This window comes from Amblyomma maculatum, chromosome 1, assembly GCF_055883805.1.
Source record: "Amblyomma maculatum isolate TAMU_Amacu chromosome 1, ASM5588380v1, whole genome shotgun sequence".
Classification (NCBI taxonomy): domain Eukaryota; kingdom Metazoa; phylum Arthropoda; class Arachnida; order Ixodida; family Ixodidae; genus Amblyomma; species Amblyomma maculatum.
In genome coordinates this window covers 273,996,943-274,018,377 of record NC_139344.1, presented here as the reverse complement: position 1 = coordinate 274,018,377, position 21,435 = coordinate 273,996,943, and the positions used below count along the sequence as shown (strand labels likewise).

The 21,435-nt window shown below is 48.8% G+C and overlaps 1 protein-coding gene across 1 annotated transcript; it reads left to right on the top strand.

Moving 5' to 3' along the window:
- The first annotated feature begins 48 nt into the window (after positions 1-48).
- Arp1 (Actin-related protein 1) lies at positions 49-21,140 on the top strand. The gene is made up of 8 exons (XM_084591314.1): positions 49-207; positions 944-1,008; positions 1,094-1,169; positions 19,907-20,032; positions 20,094-20,218; positions 20,282-20,766; positions 20,826-20,887; positions 20,946-21,140. The coding sequence occupies exons 1-8, from the start codon at positions 160-162 to the stop codon at positions 21,087-21,089; spliced, it is 1,131 nt and encodes a 376-aa protein (XP_084447440.1). The 5' UTR covers positions 49-159; the 3' UTR covers positions 21,090-21,140.
- The last annotated feature ends 295 nt before the right edge of the window (positions 21,141-21,435 follow it).

Sequence of the window (21,435 nt, the reverse complement as noted above, 5' to 3'; positions counted from 1 at the left end):
TCTGTGTGGACTGATCGTAGCGATGCGTGGCTGTGTGATGCTTAGGAGCAACGGCGAAATCTGGCGAGACCACGGTGTAGTAGCAGCACCAGTAGCACCGGACGTTTGAGGGAAGCCGCCTGTAGTATCTGGTGTGGCTGCGAACGTCTGTGATAGATTATGGAAACGTATGACGTGATAGTTAATCAGCCGGTAGTTATAGACAACGTAAGTACCTGCTCTTTAAGTGTGCACGTGGCATAAATTTTTGCAGTCAAGCATTTCATTCAGTTTTCATACGAGCTGTCCGCCATGTTCTTATTGAATGAGTCACACTCAGTGAAAAATCGTGTAACTGCCATGAAGCAGCTGACAGGCTTGCAGAATTTACATAAAATCAGTAAATTAAACCTCTGATCTTAAATGAACGGAAGTATATATTTCTAGATGCGCTGTTTTGATGACCAAGTCAATGCTGACAGATGGGCTGGGCGGAACAAGTGCTGATGGCTCGTGTTGCCGATGGTTTCTCTATTTTGTGCGCATTTTGTATTACTTTTGCTAGCCACAGTATCATTGCATATCCAGTTTGACCACGGAGTCTGTCACTCCAAAAGGCGTCTCGTACTTGCGTCTTGCGAAGTTTTTGAATCGTCTGTTGACGATTAGTTCGCGTACGAGAATGATCGGTACGTGGGCGTTTGTGGTCATGGTTTCCTTTCGTTATCAAAGTTATGTAAGAACTTTCACTACAATTGGTTGGGATCGCCTTTGTGGCCTGTGTGTGCAATTCTATCGTGTTCCTTGCAAACACGTTGCGCTGCGCCAACTTTGGGACCGGATGATTGTTGTGTTAGGCCATCCACGCGCATGTTTCGCATGCTTTGCTGACTTCCACAAAGAAAACAAAATTGCTTAAGTTTGGCAATGGGGCCCTCTATCCCTGGACAACTTTTTTCTGCAGGGCTCTGGCGTCATAAAGGCAGGTTTTGCAGGAGACCAGGTTCCGAAATGTCACTTTCCCAATTTGTGAGTAGATGTGCCATTTACCTTGTTCACAGTTCATTGTACCGCTTTCTCATCATTTATGAGAATGTTGTCTTGTGTTTTGCAGCATTGGACGGCCAAAGCACAAGAGGGTCATGGCAGGTGCCTTGGAGGGAGACATATTTGTAGGGCCAAAAGCAGAGGTACGAGTGGTGTTCTGTTCTGCCACTTTGAACACTGTGATAAACTTATAATGATGCATCGTGCTGTGGCTTGTCTTGTTTGCTATCATTGGTACCATTATCCTTTCTGCATTTTTGTGTTTGTGTGAAATGTATTACTTTCTAAAATTGATGCTTGAGGATGTTATTTGGAAGGCTACAGGTAGTGTTCCACTAGCAGAGGTCCCCAAATATCTATACAATGAGTGGAATAGCGTCATCACTGGCATGCTCGGGTTGTTCTAGCAGAATCCTTACACTCGCTTTCAGTGGCACAGTCACAGCTCCTGCTGCAGAATACTACTCCTGAAAACATTAAACTATATTTGAAGCAGGCTTTTGTGTGTTTACCACCACAGCTCACTGGTATATTTAATATTATCCATTTTTAATGACATCAGCATTTTTTGTTGTTTGTTGCTACAGGGAATTGTTTAATTCCACTAGGATTGACATTAATATCAAATGATTTTAAAGAGCTTATTCACATTCTTGAACACTTATATCAGGTAAATAGTGAAAATAGATGCCCTAAAAGACTTTTCTTTGATGCTATGTGGTAACAGTTTGCATGGCATTAAAGATAAGTTATTTCTTGCATTTTATTTCATCTACATTAGGTTTAGTAAAACATGATCCTTATGCCGCTGTGAGGCAGTTGTAGTTCTCGGTTTCTGCAGTACACGGGCACTGCCTTGCGAGTTGCCTGTATTTGATTTTCTCACGTCCGCAGCATGGGAACAGTTTTCATGCTCACTCGATATCAGTTGAGCAGAGACCCTCACTTCATGACTGCCAGTCCTGAACGAACTTAATGCTTTGTCTGTTCATGTCCTGAGCTGAGATGAATGCTGACTGCTGAAGTAATGCTCCACAACCTTGTGTAAAAATGAATTAATGGTTTTAAATTAATTTAATATAGCTTTGGACTATTTAACAGTATTGCAATTCCAGGCATTTTGCACATACATTTGCAGTGCGAAAGCACTACTTCATGGGATAAATCATAAAACTGTGAGTTATATGGTAAACACATTTTTCATTGTGTAACCCAAAAAGAGGGGAAAATGGTATCCAATATACCAGATCTCATTCACTTCGAATGATATTAAATCTTCCTTTGTGGTGAGGATGCTAGCTTGCTAGCGGTGCTCTCAGTCGTGGTCTGAGTGAACGAAATTAGCTGCAGCCGTGACTCGACAGCTCGGTCCCAGCAGTAGGCTGATATGTTTTGCTGCGACTTGCACCGTCACGTGCGCCGACTGCCTGAAGCAGACGAAGAAACCACCGCACACATATCGGCCTGCCGCTGCAACGGGGTCGTGGAGCCAAGGTTGCAGCGATTTAGTTTACTGAAATCCAGGTAGAGAGCATCACAATCATGGCACACGAATGCGCCAGTCACGTGATAATTTTTGTAATAAGGGAGTAATTACTCCCTTATTACAAATCTACTCCACCTTGGGGGGATTCCCCTAAATATGTGATAATTTTTGTATTTTGCGGGCTTTCATTAGAGCTTGGAAAACGATACATGTGAGGTTTTCTTTATCGGAAATAAATAGATTGGGGATTTTTAGAAAGTGCTCCCCAACCCTGCAAATCCATATATTGCCTAAAGGCAATAGTTGTTAAGTTAGAAAAACTATACTAATTACTAATTAGTTAATTGCAAAATAAAAAAATTCTTAGTGGTGCACCAGATGGCTGGCAGCTGTGTACAAATGGTTTCTCTGGTCTAGCTCAAATGTTTCATTTTTTAAACCTTGGCCAAAGTTAGCTTGGATACCCGGAATAGTGTTTTATTTAGTTGGCTGGTGCTGAGATAGTCATGCGAAGAACTTCCCTTCTCAAAGGTTGCAAGTAGAGCAGTGGACCCTTTTATAATAATGATGGATGCACTGAACTATGTCTTATTCTGGTCACCGATAGCTGTTAGAGATGTCAAAGTAAATTACTTAGCTTTCCTTAAAGTGGATACTGGAAATAGCAGACTTCTTTCTCTGTCGTAACATTTTTCCTCACTGTACTGAGTCAGTGGAGGTAGCATTGACACCGCCGAAAACTACTTGAATGAGGGTGAAGCCTGCCTTGACCTTGATCATGGCTTTGATCAACACCTCTCTTCGCCTTGTACTCCTTTTAGCCATATTTCGTATTGCATACATTTACCTAATGATGAGCCTGAGCTGTGATCTTAGTGTGGAGTGGTGGGCTGTTTACTCACTGGTGTCGTCAGTGAAGTCTCTGATGACACATGCGGCATTTTGTAAAGTTGTCACAAGTGTGATGATTTGGCAAATCAGTGCGACAAACCCTCAAGGCTGTGTGCGTGTGTACGGGTAGACCGGTTATAACCCTCAAGGCAGAGTTATAAAGTAAGCCAAGTGTCTTGTAGTTTGCTGCGGTAAAGTGAAAGTAAGGGGCACCGTAGCGGAGCTTAGCGAGCAGAATAGCGACAGTGAGGCGACGCGCTCTGTTTTCCATTTGTTCTTTTGTCTCATGCTAGATATGTTGTAAAAAGGCATTTTTTATTTTACATTTGCTAACTGAAAATAATTTCTTGTTAATGGCTTGCGAGTTGATTTATACCTAATTGCGTCTATGTTTGGCATCATATATAACTGCCAACTTTCCATTTTCACAACTCAATGCAAAAAGAGTGTGCGTGATTGAAATAAAAATGCTAGGCAAATCTTGTTACCAGGAGTTTCCATAGATGGCACCAGGCAGCCAAGTGCACCGTCAAACAGTCTGTTTGACGGAATGACAGTTATGATCACTGCACCCAGGTAGCTTTCTCTTCATTGCCAGGAAATGTTTTTGCCAAGGATACCAACATTTATTTTCCAAAGTTACATGTCTTAGAGCAAGTTACAGGAGTTCCTTCCTCCAACATTTTTCACACATTCTTGGATTGCTGTAATGTGTTGCCACCTGTATGTCAACTGCTCATACATGACAGTTATTTCAGAACTATAATGGAAAAAATGCCAACTAGCTGTATTGTGGAGTATCTGGAGCATTATTGAAAAGCGCTGGCCTAAAATGATGTGGTACTGTAGCATCATAATACGTCAGTGGTGACATATTATGATGCTACTATTATGATTTATTGTTTTTATTATAACTCCAGGCCACACTCGGCTGAGCCTGTGATGTGCATGTTGATGAGTGGTCATTTGCTGCGTATGCTGCTTATGTTCATGCACTGCAGTATGTTCCAAAGGTGACAATGGTTTTTAAAATGCTCTGGCCAGTTAGTGTCTGACTTGGTCAAAATACAGAAAAGAACAATACTCTTACGAAAGTCTGACCCTGCTGGGATGGCGCAGTGGTTGGGGCATTCGACTACTGTGCTCAAGGATATTGCCGTGAACGTTGTTCGCAAAAGAACGGTTGTCCACGCGGCGAATACTCAGACTACCACCCACGCTCCTTCGGACACTCGGGCGGTCTAATTTATGACCTCCTGACCCCTCCGAGGAGGACGCCGCTCGACCCCCTGGGTCGCGCCAGGCGCTCGCCGTTCCTGGAAGGCCCCGCTCAACGCCGGAGCCTCGAGTGGGGAGAAAAGAGGGGTCTTCGGGGCGAGGACGGGGAGAGCAGGGACAATAAAGAAGACGGGAGTGGGACACAGTGGCGAGGAGTCGCTAAACGAACTTGGTGCGAAACGGACGCGTTTGAATGTGCTCCCTTTTCTATTACCAGTAAATTCAGTTGTTGTTTGTTCAATCGTTTGCTTTTCTTCCTAACGACAAAGTATTAACGAACAATTAGACATAACAGACATACGTTTGTGCCGAAACCCGGGAAGAATGCGAAGAGAAGAAATTTAGATCAACGAACCGTGGATATTCACCTCATTGTGGTCTTTCATCGCAACGGACAAGAAGTCTACCCAACGCTGCCGCAGGAAGTCGTCTCATCTCCTGGTTATCTGAATTTCTGTGATCCTCAGCAACGCTGGTTCTACGATGGAGCGCCTCTTCAAAAAACGAAAGGTACTGCGCACTCAAGTCACCAAAGTTACAAAGGAATGCCTTGAGCGACTCGATGAGCTAACGCAGAGCGATGCTAATGTCATGCACGCTCGACTAACATCTCCATGCTGAGCTAAACGCTGTGAACAGTCAGGCCGAGACAGAGTACGAACAAGTTTTTGAGTACAACGATCGAATCGTAACTGTCTTGGCCAAGCTGCAACAGTGCATCTCAAACCCGACTGGAAGCTCATCGACTCAGCGGGAGAATAACGCCGCCCAGACAACGACCATCTCGAAGATTAGGGTCAAGCTGCCAAAGCTGGAGCTCACAAAATTCACCGGACGACGTCATGACTGGCAGGCCTTCTGGAAGGTGTTCGAACAAGTTGTCGACAAAAACGAAGAACTTTCATGCCAACAAGTTCCACTACCTCAAGGCATCTGTCACAGGGGATGCCGCCGCTGTGCTTGCCCGACTTCCATCGACGCTACGATGCTACAGCGACGCCGTAGAGCTCCTAATCCAAGAGCACATGAAAAAGCTTATTGACGTCCAGCCAGTTCGCTCTTCAGACGATGTATGCGGACTTCGCCGCCTCTACGACACCCTGGCTGCACACATCAAAGGCTTGGCGACACTGGGCCAAAAGCAGGACTCCTACACCACGCTTCTCATGCCGATTGTACAACGAGCACTGCCAACGGACATCTTACTCGACTACAGCCGCAAATGTGTCATCGAGACAACTAGTTCCATGGGCGGGAATGCCGAATCAAGCGACGACACTTCGGAAAGCTCTAACGCAAGTGACAAAGGTACCGTGACATCCTTTTCACGACTCATTTCTTTCCTCAAAATCGAAGTCGAGAGTCAAGAAAATTTGACTGCCTTAAAAAGCATGGATTTGGCCAAAAACTCTAAAGAAATCAGAAAAGATCCGCCGAAGCCACCTTGGAAATCACATAAACCCTTGCCAACCGCAGCAACCATGCATCAAAATGCAAACAAGGAAAGTTGCTTCTTTTGTAATGCCGAGGAGCATCTGACACAGGAATGCGATGCCCAAAAAAGCTTGGAGGAAAAGAAACGGCTTCTGCAAGCGGCAGGGAGATGCTTCAAATGCACGCGAAAAGGGCATCGATCAATGCATTGTAATGTGCACCTAAAATGCATGAAGTGTGGGAAGAAGAACGCGACTGCAATTTGTGATCCGTCCTATGCGGTAGCACGCCAGAGGGAAGCCACTAGCGGAGTCACCAACGCGCAAGTTAGCCTTGAAGTTGCAGCAGGAACAGAATCCGCTCCTGCGAAAACTGTCTTGCTTCAAACGGCGCCAGCTAATTGCGGTGGCCTAAAGGCCTGGGTGCAACTGCGAGTACTTTTCGACGACGGAAGCCAACGCTCGTACCTGACATCTGAAGCATCAAAAAGACTGGGATGCAAATTTCTTGGTGAAGAAATGCTAACCGTCGGTGTCTTTGGCGGTCACCAAGAAGAAAGAGTGTTCAGGAGAGTATTGGTCGAAATTAAAACTAAAAAAGGAAAAACATGCAAACTAGAGCTTCTGGAGACAGACGTCATTTGCGATCAGCATATCCCAAAACCACCCGTGGCATTGATGGGCAGGCTGAGAATGCTCGGTTACGAGCCTGCCAATTTCGGCAACGACGGAGGGCCTAAAGATATTGGGCTTCTCATAGGATCCGACCATATTTGGGATCTAACGACCGGCCGATCCACCAAGATCGGCGATAGACTGAGAGCAGTTGAGACGGCTGTGGGTTGGACCATTCAGGGACCAGTTCAGGGCATGGACGAAGGACCCTATTGCATGCAAACAGTTGCCCTGAGAACATCGGTCATGGAAAGAAGCGCAACTGACATACTAACAAAATTCTGGACCTTAGAATCGATTGGGATAGATGAAAATGAATAAAAAACTGTAACAATGCTGTTGTGGAGTTTAAAGGACACCGTGCAGGTGAAGGAGAGTCGATATGAGGTAGCCCTTCCATAGAAACCTGTGACAGCTTTGGAAGATAACAGGCAGGTTGCCCTAAAGCGCCTACATCAGCTCACAAGACGTCTTCAAGGATCTCCAGAGCTACTAGATGAGTATGACGTGGCTATAAGGCAGTACAGCGCACTTGATATGGCGGAGTTGGTTGAAACCAATGACAGTGGCGCAAACCCTGCATACCACATGCCGCATCAGGCTGTCATCCGCGAGGCTCACAAGCTGCGCATGGTTTTCGACGCCTCATCCCACGATAGGTCAGCAAAATCTCTAAACGACAATCTCGAAAGTGGACCAAATTTAACGGCTGACCTCGTGGGCATGCTGCTAAACTTCCGCAGGCGCAAAGTAGCTCTAGTAGCGGACATCGAACAGGCCTTTTTGCACATTGCAGTGAGACCGGACGACAGAGACGTTTTGCGTTTCTTGTGGTTTGAAAAGAAGCCTGAGCCAGGTGGCCCTCTTCCACCAATCTTGACATGGTGTTTGAAGAGAGTCCCATTTGGAACGACTGCCAGTCCGTTCTTGCTCTCTGCCACTCTTCATCACCTAAAGAGCGCAGAGGAGCAGTTCCCGATCACTGCAAGCCAACTACAACGCAGCCTTTATGTCGACGGCATACTGATGGGAGCCGAAAACGAACAAGCCGCACTGAATTTGTACAACGAATCAAACGCAATTTTCGGAGCAGCCTCGATGAAGTTGCACAAATGGGCATCTAACAGCGAACAGCTTTGTCGAATTTTTGAGCAGGACTCAAAGGGGGCAAAGCCTCTTGGCTACCTATCAGGTGTGTTTGTTGGGACTCGCTTGGGAACCAAGTACGGACATGTTGACATTCTGCCTTTGCACCGACAGAATCGCCACGACCGAGCCACCCAGCAAACGATCCGTCCTGCAGACCACCTTGCGGATTTACGATCCCTTAGGGTGGCTATCCCCTTTCATCGTGCGAGCAAAGGTGCTATTTCAGCAACTTTGGCTCCTGAACATAGGATGGGATGATGCCCTGCCTGAAGGAATCGCAGCAAAGTGGGCAGATTGGACTGAGGAACTCTCTTACCTGCCCGAGGTCAAGGTGCTTGATACTACAGGGTCAGGGCAGGCACAGGCGCGATGCACATTTTTTGCGGATGCGAGTCCAGTGGCTTACGGGGCAGTTGCCTACCTGACGACAGATGGCGAAGATGGTACCGCGACGGTAGTAATTAGCAAATCGAGAGTTTCCCCCATTAAGGAGCTTACCCTTGCCAGACTGGAGCTGATGGCATGCCTGCTGGCTGCACAGCTAGGCCGCTACATTCTCGACCAGTTAGAGGACCCTCCCCAAAACGTCTATTTGTGGACGGATTCAACTATTGCATTGCACTGGATTCATGGAAACTCTGATCGCTGGCAGCAGTTCATACGCAACCGCGTTGTCGAAATTCAGACACTGACCGGAGGATTTACTTGGAGGCATTGCCCCGGAAAAGAAAATCCGGCAGATCTCCTCACCCGCGGTCTACCTGCACAGAAGTTATCGAAGAACGGGCTTTGGTAGACAGGTCCACAATGGATTTGCATGGATGAACGCCACTGGCCTCAGAGCGGAATCGCGCCGACATTCACCGAGGCGGAGCTGGAACAAAAAAAGGAAGTGAAGGCACTCGCTGCAGCCGCAGCCTACGGATGCCTTGACAGAAATACAATGTTTCAGTTCCTTCTCACGCTTGACTAGAGTGACCGCCTGGGTGCTGCGATTTGTCGCTAAAGCAAGACGCCAGAAAAACGAATCCGGTCCTTTAACATCAGAAGAATTGAACAAGGCAGAGGAATACTGGATTCTGCATGAGCAGGGCGCTAGATTTGCAAATGAAGTGGAGTGCGTACAGAACAGCCGGTGAATCGCATCACACTCGCCGCTAAAGAATGTGTCCTTGCAGCTCGACAGCCACGGTATTCTTAGGGTGCACGGAAGGCTTCAACAGAGCCAACTGAATTACGACGGCAAGCACCCCATCATTCTGCCCAAGCACAGCGATTTGTCCAAGCTCATTGCCAAACAGTGCCACCGACAAGTGCTGCATGGAGGCATCCGCGATACTCTGACTCAACTCAGAGAGAAATTCTGGGTGATTGGTGCAAGACAGCTGGTGAAGAAGGTAGTCAAGGAGTGCGTTATATGTCAGCGCTACCACGCGCAACCAGCTAACGAGGTATGCGCGCCACTTCCACGAGAAAGAATAACCGAGGCCCATCCGTTCCAAGCCACCGGGGTTGACTTCGCCGGTCCTTTGCTTATCAAAGAGAATGGTGCGTCAAAGGGTTGCAAGTGTTACATCACTCTGTTCACTTGTGGCGTCACCCGAGCGCTCCACCTTGAATTGGTGAGTGACATGTATGGGAGTTAATTCTGGCAAGAAATGCGCCACGGGGGGGCTAGATGCTACAGTCGCCTTCTAGCCCCGACGTGCCAGCCCTAGCAGACAGAGCTGTGACCCCCAACCCGTGGTGCGAGAAGTCGCCACTGCGGCGGGTTCGAGCCAGACGGGACAAACACCGAGTTACGTACTCGAACATAGTTTATTGTGCTCGAGTACACGCCAAAGGAATAGCAATCAAGAACAACCACCGTGTAGCGAGCGAACGCCGCGTACGGGGGTGAAATAAAAACCTCCTAATAGGGAAGCGCTCCAAGGAGGTGAGAGGAAGAGTTTTCTCACCAGACACGGCTTCGCGCTCACATCCCGTTGCGGTAAGTGCCTACGGTTAGTGGCCGATTCTCGGTGACGGCGGTGGTCTCCTCGGCGGAAATCATGAACTGCGCGCGTGCGCACCCATTCGCCGAAGAACCCCGAGCGAGTTGCTGCAGTCGACTCCTTGACACAGAACGGGAGAGGAGGTCTCCCGGTTACGCTGGCAGGAAAGAGGGAAGCCCGCGGCAGCGTCGCCCCAGGCCCGGGAGGCAGCGGGGGGTGCCCAGCATGTCCTCTCCTCCGCCAACCTCTCTGCCAGCGCGCGTAATCACGCGTGTTAATCACGCGCGGGCGTTATAATGGAGGAAGGGGATTGTGAATCCCCACATCCCCCCTCCTTAAAACCGCTGTACGGCTAAAAGCAGTCACGTTCACCGAGGGATATACCGAGGGGGCCGGCTAAACGCCGTTTAACTTTTAAACCCAGAGAAAACTGTTTAAACCCAAAGAAAAGTGCCAATATATAAAAAGTTGCAGACAGCTCACAGCCACGGGTGTCGGAGGGGGAGGCAAGGCCGACGACCACAGGAGACGACCTGGGAGCTGGGGCACACGTGCGGCGGCCGCAGGTCCCGCTTCTTCACCGTCAGTCAGCCGAGCACGGAAATATCGATGGCCGCAGGCGGGCCTCTGCATTCATCCTTGTTCAGCCAGGGCAGCTTGCCGGGGAACGGTTAGGAACTGCGTCTTCGCGTTGCGTAGCGTGCTGCAGGCCCCCTTCAGCGGGTCGTCCGCTCGCTCCCGGCCGGCTTCTTTTCCCTCCGTCGTTGACTCCGCCGATGGCGAGGGCAGCGGGGCGCCATGCTGCTCCCGCTGGTGAAGCCACGGCCGCGAGCACCGAACAGCGCCGAGGCGGTCCCTTTGCTGCAGCTTTTGTCGTGCTAGACGCGTGGGCCCGTTCCATGAACTCCGGCTGGCTCGCTCTGTAGCCGACCAGAAACCGTTTGTCTTGGCCTGGTTGACGGTGACAGCATGCCCTGGGTGCAGGAACGCGGCCACTCCTTGGACAGCTTACCGCTCGCTGCTGCAACGGTCGTCGTGGCCTCCGCCGGCTCCCCTCCTTGCTGGCTGCAATGCTGTCTTTTCGCTAGTTACATTTTTTTTCTTTTTCAAATCTACTCCGGCTCGGTCTTTTCCAAGAGAAAGCGCGTGCTTGCTCTGGAAGTAAAATGCGCTGAATATCGACAGAGCGTCCCATCTATATTCAGCACAAGAAATTACTCCCTGCGCATTGGTCAGAGTTACGTCTGCCGTAGGCGCAAGTTGTAAAGAGGCGCGATGCTCGAAATCCCAAGCCTTGCCTCTCGCTCCAGCTGCCTGCTGGTGGGGGAGTGCGTCCTCCTCGGGCCACGCAGCGGGGCTCGAATTGCGGTGCGCTTTGTGTAAAGTCTAGCTCCGCCATCTTTGCTTGCAGCTCTGTCGCGCGTCGGCGTGTGCCCAACGCAGCAACCGTGGCGTTGTTGCGAACATATAGAGTAAGTTCTACCCATTCGACAACGTCACCATGCACATCACTAGGCAGCGAAATGGCACAACTTGAAGAAAAGTCTTAGGGCCGCTCGCATGCTCAGCGATGCACATGTGCGATATAGCTCGTCTCAGCGTGGCGGGACCAACCTCGAAGGACTCACGTGTATCCTTCGTGTGGGGAAAGGATTGCGCAGGGTGCTATCGGAATACAGACGGCAGGGATCCAACGCGCTCACAGCAATACAAGCTGTGTAGCAGCCCGCACAGGCAGCAATACCAGCGTGCCCTTAGTGCGCCGCGGCCGCGCCGCTCGGCTCCCAGAGCCCGTCGAACACTGGTCGACAAAATAAAATAAAAAACAAACAGGATCCTACCGCTTTCCTAAAGCTCCCTTAAGGCTGACAAGGCTCCCCACTGCACTGATGCAATTAAACGGTTACCACTCAGAGAAGCCGGGTAGGCTGGCCCTTCTCTGAGGCTGCGAGCTATCGCGACGAACTGGCTAACGGGCGCGGCAGAAAGGATAGTAATAACACTTCTCATGCCATCAACGTGCGCGCGCAAAAGTGCATACGCTACAACGTTTCCCATTCTCCCGTAGAGCATGGGAAATCAAAACACTACGAGAGAAGGCCTTTCACACCAGCATCCGCGCCTCACCCTGCTGCAGAGCGGTGGAGTCGTGTGACATCCTGCTCTCGCAGAAAATTACAAGACCACAGTGGCTAGCGTCAGCTCCTGATCTCTCGCAGTAATAACAGTTAAGGTGGTTTTGCTTGCTTGCCATTGTGCAGTCACCTCTGCAGTATTAGAAGAGACTGAAAGGTCAGTCCTGCTCACTGCCATGGCTAGTCTATGTGTCGGCGTCGTACACACACAGACACTCGATTTGTCACACCTCTGGCCCCACGTTGGGCGCCATAATATGGGGGTTAATTCTCGCAATAAATGTGCCACGGGGGGTCTAGATGCTACAGTCGCCTTCTAGCCCCGACGTGCCAGCCCTAGCAGACAGAGCTGTGACCCCCAACCCGCGGTGCTAGAAGTCGCCACTGCGGCGGGTTCGAGCCAGAGGGGACAAACACAGAGTTACGTACTCGAACATAGTTTATTGTGCTCGAGTACACGGCAAAGGAATAGCAATCAAGAACAACCACCGTGTAGCGAGCGAACGCCACGTACGGGTGTGAAATAAAAACCACCTAATAGGGAAGCGCGCCAAGGAGGTGAGAGGAAGAGTTTTCTCACCTGACACGGCTTCGCGCTCACATCCCGTTGCGGTAAGTGCCTACGGTTAGTGGGCGATTCTCGGTGACGCCAGTGGTCTCCTCGGCGGAAATCATGAACCGCGCGCGTGCGCTCCCATTCGCCGAAGAACCCCGAGCGAGTTGCTGCAGTCGCACTCCTCGACACGGAACGGGAGAGGAGGTCTCCCGGTTATGCTGGCAGGAAAGAGGGAAGCCCGCGGCAGCGTCGCCGCAGGGCCGGGAGGCAGCGGGGGGTGGCCAGCATGTCCTCTCCTCCGCCAACCTCTCTGCCAGCGCGCGTAATCACGCATTAATTACACGCGGGCGTTATAATGGAGGAAGGGGATTGTGAATCCCCACACATGTCAACACAGTCTTTTCTTTTGGCTTTCCGGTGATTTATCGCCCGTCGAGGTATACCTCATACCGTATACAGCGATAATGCACTCACTTTCAAAAAGACCAGCAAGGACCTGGCTATCCTTTGGAACATTATCAGAAGCGATGAAGTCAAAAACTACTCAAACACCCGAGTGGAGTGGAAATTCATAGGGGAACGCCCACCGTGATGGGGTGGCTTTGGCGAACGACTTGTCTGCTTAACCAAGCAAACCTTGAAAAAGGTGCTTGGAAGAAGCTGTCTCACTTTTGAACAGCTCACCACGACGCTAGCGGAAGTGGAAGCCATCCTCAATTCGCGTCCACTAACGCACGTGCACACCGAAGCGAACGAGCCTCATCCTCTTTGCCTGGCCTCGTTTCTTATCGGCAGGAGGCCCACCGCACTGCCAGATGTTCCGCTTGTCGAACTGAATGCCATTACTGGAGTGACCCTACGGCAAATGTTCACGAACAGAGCACGACTCCTGCGTGGATTCTGGCGGCAATGGATGAACGAGTACTTGAAAGAATTGCAAACCACGCAGCTGCACCAAAGGAACCCAACCCGGAGTCTACAGGCAGGCGACATTGTGCTGCTCAAGGAGACTCTACAGCCCAGACAGCTCTGGAAGATGGCGATAGTCGACACGACCTTCGCCGGACGCGACGGGCGAATTCGATCCTGCACCGTAAGGCTTCCTGGAGGAACCACCCTGCGTCGTCCACTACAAGTGCTGTACCCAGTGGAGCTTGTGCAGTGAGTGTGTGTGTCTGTGAAATGCCTGTGCCATTTCGGGCGGGAATGTGTCGTGAACGTTGTTCGCAAAAGAAAGGTTGTCCGCGCGCCGAATACTCGGACTACCACCCACGCTCCTTCGGACACTCGGGCGGTCTAATTTATGACCTCCTGGCCCCTTCGAGGAGGACGCCGCTCGACCCCCTGGGTCGCGCCAGGCGCTCTCCATTCCTGAAAGGCCCCGCTCAACGCCGGAGCCTCGAGTGGGGAGAAAAGAGGGGTCTTCGGGGCGAGAACGGGGAGAGTGGGGACAATGAAGAAGACTGGAATGGGACACAGTGGCGAGGAGTCGCTAAACGAACTTGGTGCGAAACGGACGCGTTTGAATGTGCTCCCTTTTCTATTACCAGTAAATTCAGTTGTTGTTTGTTTAATCGTTTGCTTTTCTTCCTAATGACAAAGTATTAACGAACGATTAGACATAACAGACAGATACGGGATCGAATCCCGGCCTAGACGGTCACTTTTCAATGGAGGTGAAAAGCTGGGCACCCATGTGCTGTACAATGTCGGTGCACGTTGAAGAACCCCAAGTGGTCGAAATTTCCAGAGTGGTTCAATACGACATTTTTAGTTAGTTATATATGGTTTTATGGCACATAAGCATTTCACTACGACATGTTTCATAGCCTGAGTCGCTTTAGGACGTTAAACCCCATAAACCAAACTAAACCATCTTACCAAAGTCTGCTTGCATGTTGATGTTCTTTGACTGTTTAAGAAAATGCAGAATTTCCTTCATTAAAGGCTAGAAAGGCCATTGATAAACGTTTTGAATGTGTAGAACGAATGCTTATGAGCATTCTCCCAAAGTACAACTCCTTGGAACAAAGGCGGTGATTTATTATTAATTTTTTCAAACCGCTTTTTTCTTTTCTTTAATTCACGGTCTGCTCGGTTCTCGCATGGCGGTGAGATTTGAAACTAATTTGCCGTGAGTACATACGTCACAGCTACATAGAGCGTAGTACATACAACTACACCCTCTCTAGCATAGCCACTCACGTGCTCCTGTGCACGATTCTTACTTGTAGCTGCGGAAATTGGTGACAACCTGCGCTGTCGAACTGCATATGCTGAGCTGTTTTGCTGATGTTTTGCATCGTCGATTCTGGCTCGGACGATACATACATATGAGATACAGGTGTGCACGTTATGCATTGGCACTGCCTAAACAATGTGCGAAAGGGCTTAAAAAAAATACACTACACTACCCTTTTGTTAATCTCAGTTCTTACGATTCACGGACGAGTAATTCATGCTCACCTGTAATCCGATATCCAAACTTTGTAGCAATCTCTTAAAATGATCAGCCCATGTTCATGCCGATGATTAGTGTACATTCCGTTATGCACCACAAAAGATGCCTCTTGCCGACCATCATGAAAGCGCTCATTCAGGCTAAAAACGACGACGGCATGTTTGCACATGTACAACTCGCATGCTCGTCTGCCAGCATCCATGCAAAGTCGTTGCCATCGCGTCAACTCCGCGAGGAGACTGGCCGTCGTTGGTCAAACCACAGAAGACTGTACCAAAGCTACAGACACAGTAGACTGACCGGCAATGTGAGAGAAGAAAGGGGTCTTGTAGAAAGCTGTACTCTGCAGTAGTGCACGTAGGGATATGAAGGGAAGTGCTTCTCCGTGGCGGCCGCCGGTGTGGACAGCAGCCTGCCCACTGCAGGCATGCATTCGTGAATGACCCGGGTTGTTCGGGCTGCTGTCGCACTCGCACACAATCGGTCTTTTGCGTTTTCCTGTGCTGCCACCTCGTGCACAACGCCGCAACAAAACTGGCGGGATACTGCACTGCACGGACCACTCCTCCGCATGCTGAGCCCCGCTGCGGAGCACGTTTTCTTGGCGCACGTAATTTTGGTTCCGTCGACGATGGCGTGTCCTGGGCAGCACCTGATACCTGGCGGGTATCTAGGGATAAATGATGGCTGGGTGTCATGCCCGAGGATTGCAGCCAAGCCCAATGACGAACAAATTCAGCGGTACCTCCAGTCGTCTGGCATGCGATGCGATCACCAATTGAGCAAGGGCCACCGCTTCAAAGATGAGGGCTACATACGAAACGTAATGTTTCGAAACATTCGTATCAATGGGATGTAAGGCAAGAAAAAAAACAAAGACCAATGAAACCAGAACCAGGAGTTAGTTTCATGCTACTATTCCGGCCTTTTTTTCACTGAAATTGGAAGTAACCAGAACATCTGCATTAGTGAAATGTGCTTGGCTCATATTTTTTTTTTTTTTTTCGGGCTTCAGCTGGGCCCATTCACATTGAGGGCTGGGCAAGTAGTTAAGGATTTCTTTGGGCTCCTCCCAGGCTAATAATTACGGCCCATGCAGTGCTCTAATTAGCAGTGTAAATGAAAGAAACTGTGCAGTCTGTAATAGTTGTGTACGTCTATCCCACTTCATATGTACTTCATCCCACTTTTGCAAAGTTCCTACGGGACTGCAGAATGTACAAATAAATAAAAATGACAAGTTGAAGTGACTGAACCATGACATGCTTCTGTACATTATGCTAATGTCTTAAACAATGACTTGATAACCCTGAGATGCACTGCTATGACTGCTTCTTGATTGCTGAAGCAGCGGCAACATATTGCCTCGAAACCTTCAAAACTGTATTTGTTGTTTTTTAACAGCCGCCGCCATGCGGCCTTATCGCTGTGATTCTGGCACGCGTATCAATTCTGCATCCCGTGTTTGTTCATACTCGTTGTCGCGATACGACGCGTTATTTTCTTTGTCGCGAAAGATGCGCCGAGATCTGTCTCGAAGATTCCGATCACTTGCGCTGTTTCTGCAATGTTCCACGTTGTGCTAGCAGCAGTTTGCGACGTTATCTAGATTGTTCTGAGCAGCCTTTAAATTGAGCGTTGACGAGTGTGACGGGCATTCTTTGTTCGTCGATCGACGAGCACGTTTGTTGCTATCGCCGCAGCCGAGTTGCTTAGTTCTTTTGCGGGCGCAAGTCAGCTCAATAAAGAGTTTCTTCAGTGCAATCACCGACTCATTTGTGTCATCGACCCTGGTCACCACCACGTAACATCTGGTGGAGGTACTGACAATATGTGATAAAAGAAAGTTTAGCAACTATGCTGCAACCACATATCTAACAGTTTCTGAAACAGCCTTCTTGCTCTTCTGAGTCAGCATGTGACACTAAATGTCCATCAAATAATGCAGCAACATCTGTAACCCATCAAGTTTCAATGCATTACAAGCAAATGGTAATGAAACTGAATGTGGATAGACCAATGCTACATGGAATTTTAATGAACACACTCAAAGGCAACGAACCTGGTGGTGCTAGGGGACAGCCACCAAAATCTCTAGGGTCTGACTTTGAGAACGGTCTTGCAGCCACTTAAGTTTGTAAAAAAAAAAAAAAAAATATTCGACACCTAGAAACAAGCTTCAAATAATGGCAAGTTAATGACAGAAACGTTTCTTCCATGTTTTTGTTTTAAGTGAAATCTTTACTGCATTCCGTAGCTTTTAGACGTGTGCACGTTTGTCCCCACAAGCATTGTTGTGGCAGGTGGTAGCTGGTCGCTGACTCCTCTGGTTGTTTTTATTTCGCTGTCCGGTTTGTCGCACGTTGAAAACGACTCATTGCATTCGCCCGCTTGGCCTCGTTACTCGAAAAGTTGAATATCGTCAGGATGAAATCAGGGTGCCGCGGTGACATGGAAGGCTTTCCTGCTCATTAATAAAAGGTTTCATTACAGCTCGCACGAATATTTAACTTCAGTACCTAGTTCGTACATGTTACAAAGTGGTTCCCGCACAGTCCTGATGCGCTCGACGGCTCCCAAGTGCGCCCTTGATGGCCCTGCCAACGAATAGCTTTTATCCAAGCTTCGCGTCGAAGACGGTCTCGTGAAGCGCTTGGAAAGCAAAAAAAGCCGAAGCCGCTTCCCTTTAAACATTGTGTATCGCAACCAAACGCTACACAAGTTGTCGGCATCGTCAGGAGCGTCATACTATCCAACAACGACCACCAAAACAACCGCAGAAATGCAGGCGCCGCGGGCAGCCGCCAGTTTGTTTACCCCACCGCCGGAGCCGATCGCGGCGGCCACGAACCCACCAGTCCACTTCGCGACTACGCTGCTAGGGGTTGGGCGCATGCGCAGTCGCGTCCCGCAAAAGGCCGATTCCCAGAAGTCAAGAAACTAAAAGCCGGTGGCCGGAAAAAACAAGAGAAAAGTTTGAAAGCTGTGCGTGATGCAGATGAGTGTGTGGGTGACACTCAGGAAAACGGGCGCAATGACTGGAAGTCTGGGAACCGAACGTCACCCGATGGAGTTTCATGGGCGGGGCGGAGTTCCCGAACTATTTTTCTTGTTTGTTTTTTTTCCCCTCTTCTTCTTCTGGTGTCTCGAAGTGTTGAGTTGAGGGGAGAGAGGAGGAGTGCCATTTTTATCGCCGTTATCTCCGGTGTTATAGAAGCTAGCTGAAAACTCCTTGATGAATTGTCTTGTCAGAGAGTATCTCTCGACCGTTTGCTTTACCTCATTTTAAGCATTTCATAGTTCCTTTAACTGTGGTATGAACAAGTGTGCACTGAAAGTGTCATTATTGCAGTTGCATGTACAGCATTTCTTACAACATAAAACAAGCAATAATGTTGTAGTGCCTCTTACATGTCTTTTCAATTCATGCGAATATTTGAGGGGCAAGTAAATATTTTACTGCTGTCAACCTTACTAGTAGCATCTGGTTCCCTCACTTTCCTGCTGCAGACCATTGTTAAACAAAAGCCAATAAGTCAGCACAGTTATGGTACGATAGGTGGAGCAGTTCTGCAAGAGGGAGTTTATAACAATGAATTCATTAACCCTGTGTATTATGTGTTGTTCAGGTTTTTTTCTAGAAAGCATGCACTACTTTGAGGAGTTCTGCCAAAAAAAAAAGTTACAAGAGTTCAACGCTGCTGAACCAAATATTGAGCGAAAGCATTAGCTGCGGGTGACCGAGCGTTCTTCTTCTTCTCTTTCTCTTCTTCCTCAGCCCACATATAAAGCCCCGCTTTAACCATTAGTGGCCTACAGGAGTAATGTGAATGCCAGGGTCCTAGCAGGCTGATTCCGACATAACCATCCCATGTGAAATGAGAGACCCAAGTTGGCAGCTCCTGCCAACTGAGCCGCGGCTCCTACTGCACCACGCCGACCGCTTGAGTTAGGAGCCCATCTCTCGCTTTTGTGTCACGTGGGGTGTGACGTCACAGCGTCACGTGGGTAAGACGTGGCTACCGCCGCGCTATGCCGACTGCTTGAGTTGGTAGCCCAGCTCTCACCCTAGTGTCACGTGGGTAAGACGTGGCTACCGCCGCGCTATGCCGACTGCTTGAGTTGGTAGCCCAGCTCTCACCCTAGTGTCACGTGGGGGTGTGACGTCACAGCATCACGTAGGTAAGACGTGGCTACCGCCGCACTACGCTGAAGGCTCGAAACCTGGAGTAGTATTGTTTTCATAATAAAATGATTGAAGGCCTCTTTGTTTCGCCTCCATCGATACGCCGGCGGCTGCGTTTCAGTGGAGGAAAAACGAAGAGGCATCCTTGTGCTGTGTGATGTCAGGGCATGCTAAAGGTTCCCAGGAGGTCGAAATTACTCTGGAGCCCTCCACTACGGCACCACCTTCTCTCTTTCTGCTTTCACTCCCACCTTCCTTCTTTCCCTTACGGTGTGGTTTAGATGTCCATAGACCAAGTGTGATACTGTGCCTTCCCTTTCCTGTGAACCAATTATTATTATTATTATTATTATAATTATTATTTATTTCCACCCTAGCCTACGTTACCAGATTTAATGCCCAGGCACTGTTTTGGTGCAGGCTTTTACGCAGCATGACAAGTGGGCATCGTATATAGCCATGGAAGCATTTGTAGGGAACTTACCTTTCTGTGCATGTCCAGGTATCTCGTCATAGCCTTTCACAGAATGCATATTCAGTTGTCTTGTCAAGTAGCAAATATTGAAGACCTTTAACAAAATAAGGATCGATTAGATTTGCACTGAGTTTCATGCACTGCTTATTTGTTTCATCTAGGAGCACAGAGGTCTGCTGAGTATTCGCTATCCAATGGAGCATGGGATTGTCACAGATTGGAATGACATGGAGAGGATATGGCAGTATATCTATTCAAAAGAGCAGCTACAAACATTTTCTGAAGAGGTATGTGCAGAGCAAAGCTTTTGCAGCTCTATATGCTTATCAGTGCTATGCTCTACTCCAGCATCCTGTCCTCCTCACCGAGGCTCCCATTAACCCTCTACGAAACCGGGAACGCTCAGCAGAGATATTTTTTGAGACCTTCAATGTTCCAGCACTGTTTGTGTCTATGCAAGCCGTCCTAAGTCTGTAAGTGTTTGCAGTGCTGGAAATTGCAATGAGTTGTGCTTAGTTTGGCTTGTTTTCCACCAGGTATGCCACGGGTCGGACTACAGGTGTGGTGCTTGACTCAGGCGATGGTGTCACACATGCAGTACCTATCTATGAAGGCTTTGCCATCCCCCACAGCATTCTGCGAGTGGACATTGCAGGCAGGGATGTGACAGCCTATCTGCGTCATTTGCTGAGGAAGGAAGGCACCAACTTTCACACAACAGCAGAGTTTGAGATTGTCAAGACAGTAAAAGAGAAAGCTTGCTATTTGGCCAACAACCCCCAACGAGAAGAGACAATGGACACTGAAAAGGCTCACTATACACTTCCCGATGGAACCACCCTTGAAATTGGGCCTGCGCGCTTTCGGGCGCCTGAGGTGCTCTTCCGGCCAGACCTGATAGGCGAAGAGTTCGAGGGCCTGCACCAAGTTCTTGTCTTTGCAATTCACAAGTGTGACATGGATCTTCGTAGGGTTCTGTATCAAAATATTGTTCTTTCTGGAGGCTCCACACTTTTCAAGGGTAAGTGCTTTATTGATATTTGGCAGGCGCACTTGCTGAGCTGCTTTGTCTTGTTACAGGCTTTGGAGATCGCCTGCTTGGTGAAGTGAAGAAAATATCGCCTAAGGGAATCAAAATCAGGGTAAGGTCATTTTGGGTGACATTTAGTCTGCAGAGCACATGACTGTTGTGTTTTACAGATATCGGCTCCGCAAGAACGGCTTTACTCTACCTGGATTGGTGGCTCTATTTTGGCTTCTCTGGACACATTCAAGCGCATGTGGGTCTCCAAGAGAGAATATGAAGAGGAAGGCATGCGGGCCCTCCATCGCAAAACCTTTTGAACTGTGTCCAATGTTGTAATAAGAGACTTCTTGTGCCCACGCTTTCTAAAAGCCATAATTCTGGTTATTTATTACTTTTGGTATCCTGGGGAGCATGGTGGGTACAGATGGCACAGTGGTCCATTTGAAAAAACGCACCGGCAGCACTGCTAAAAGCTGAATCATTTTTGCAAACCTACATGGCAGGCTTACTAGGCACATTCCAAACGGTTGCCAGGCACACGCCCACTATTGCTATAGAGCAAGCAGCTTTTTACTTTTTGTTAGTCTGCACAGAACATCTCGTGGCTTGCCTTATGATACAGCTTTGCCTTAAGTGGTGTGGCTCAACTGGATTAGTGCATAT

Excerpts from the sequence above, each read along its gene's own strand:
- Arp1 (XM_084591314.1), top strand. The coding sequence starts at position 160 with ATGGAAACGTATGACGTGATAGTTAATCAGCCGGTAGTTATAGACAAC. Across the intron at positions 1,170-19,906 it reads TTGTAGGGCCAAAAGCAGAG|GAGCACAGAGGTCTGCTGAG; the intron begins GTACGAGTGGTG and ends TGTTTCATCTAG. Across the intron at positions 20,219-20,281 it reads ATGCAAGCCGTCCTAAGTCT|GTATGCCACGGGTCGGACTA; the intron begins GTAAGTGTTTGC and ends GTTTTCCACCAG.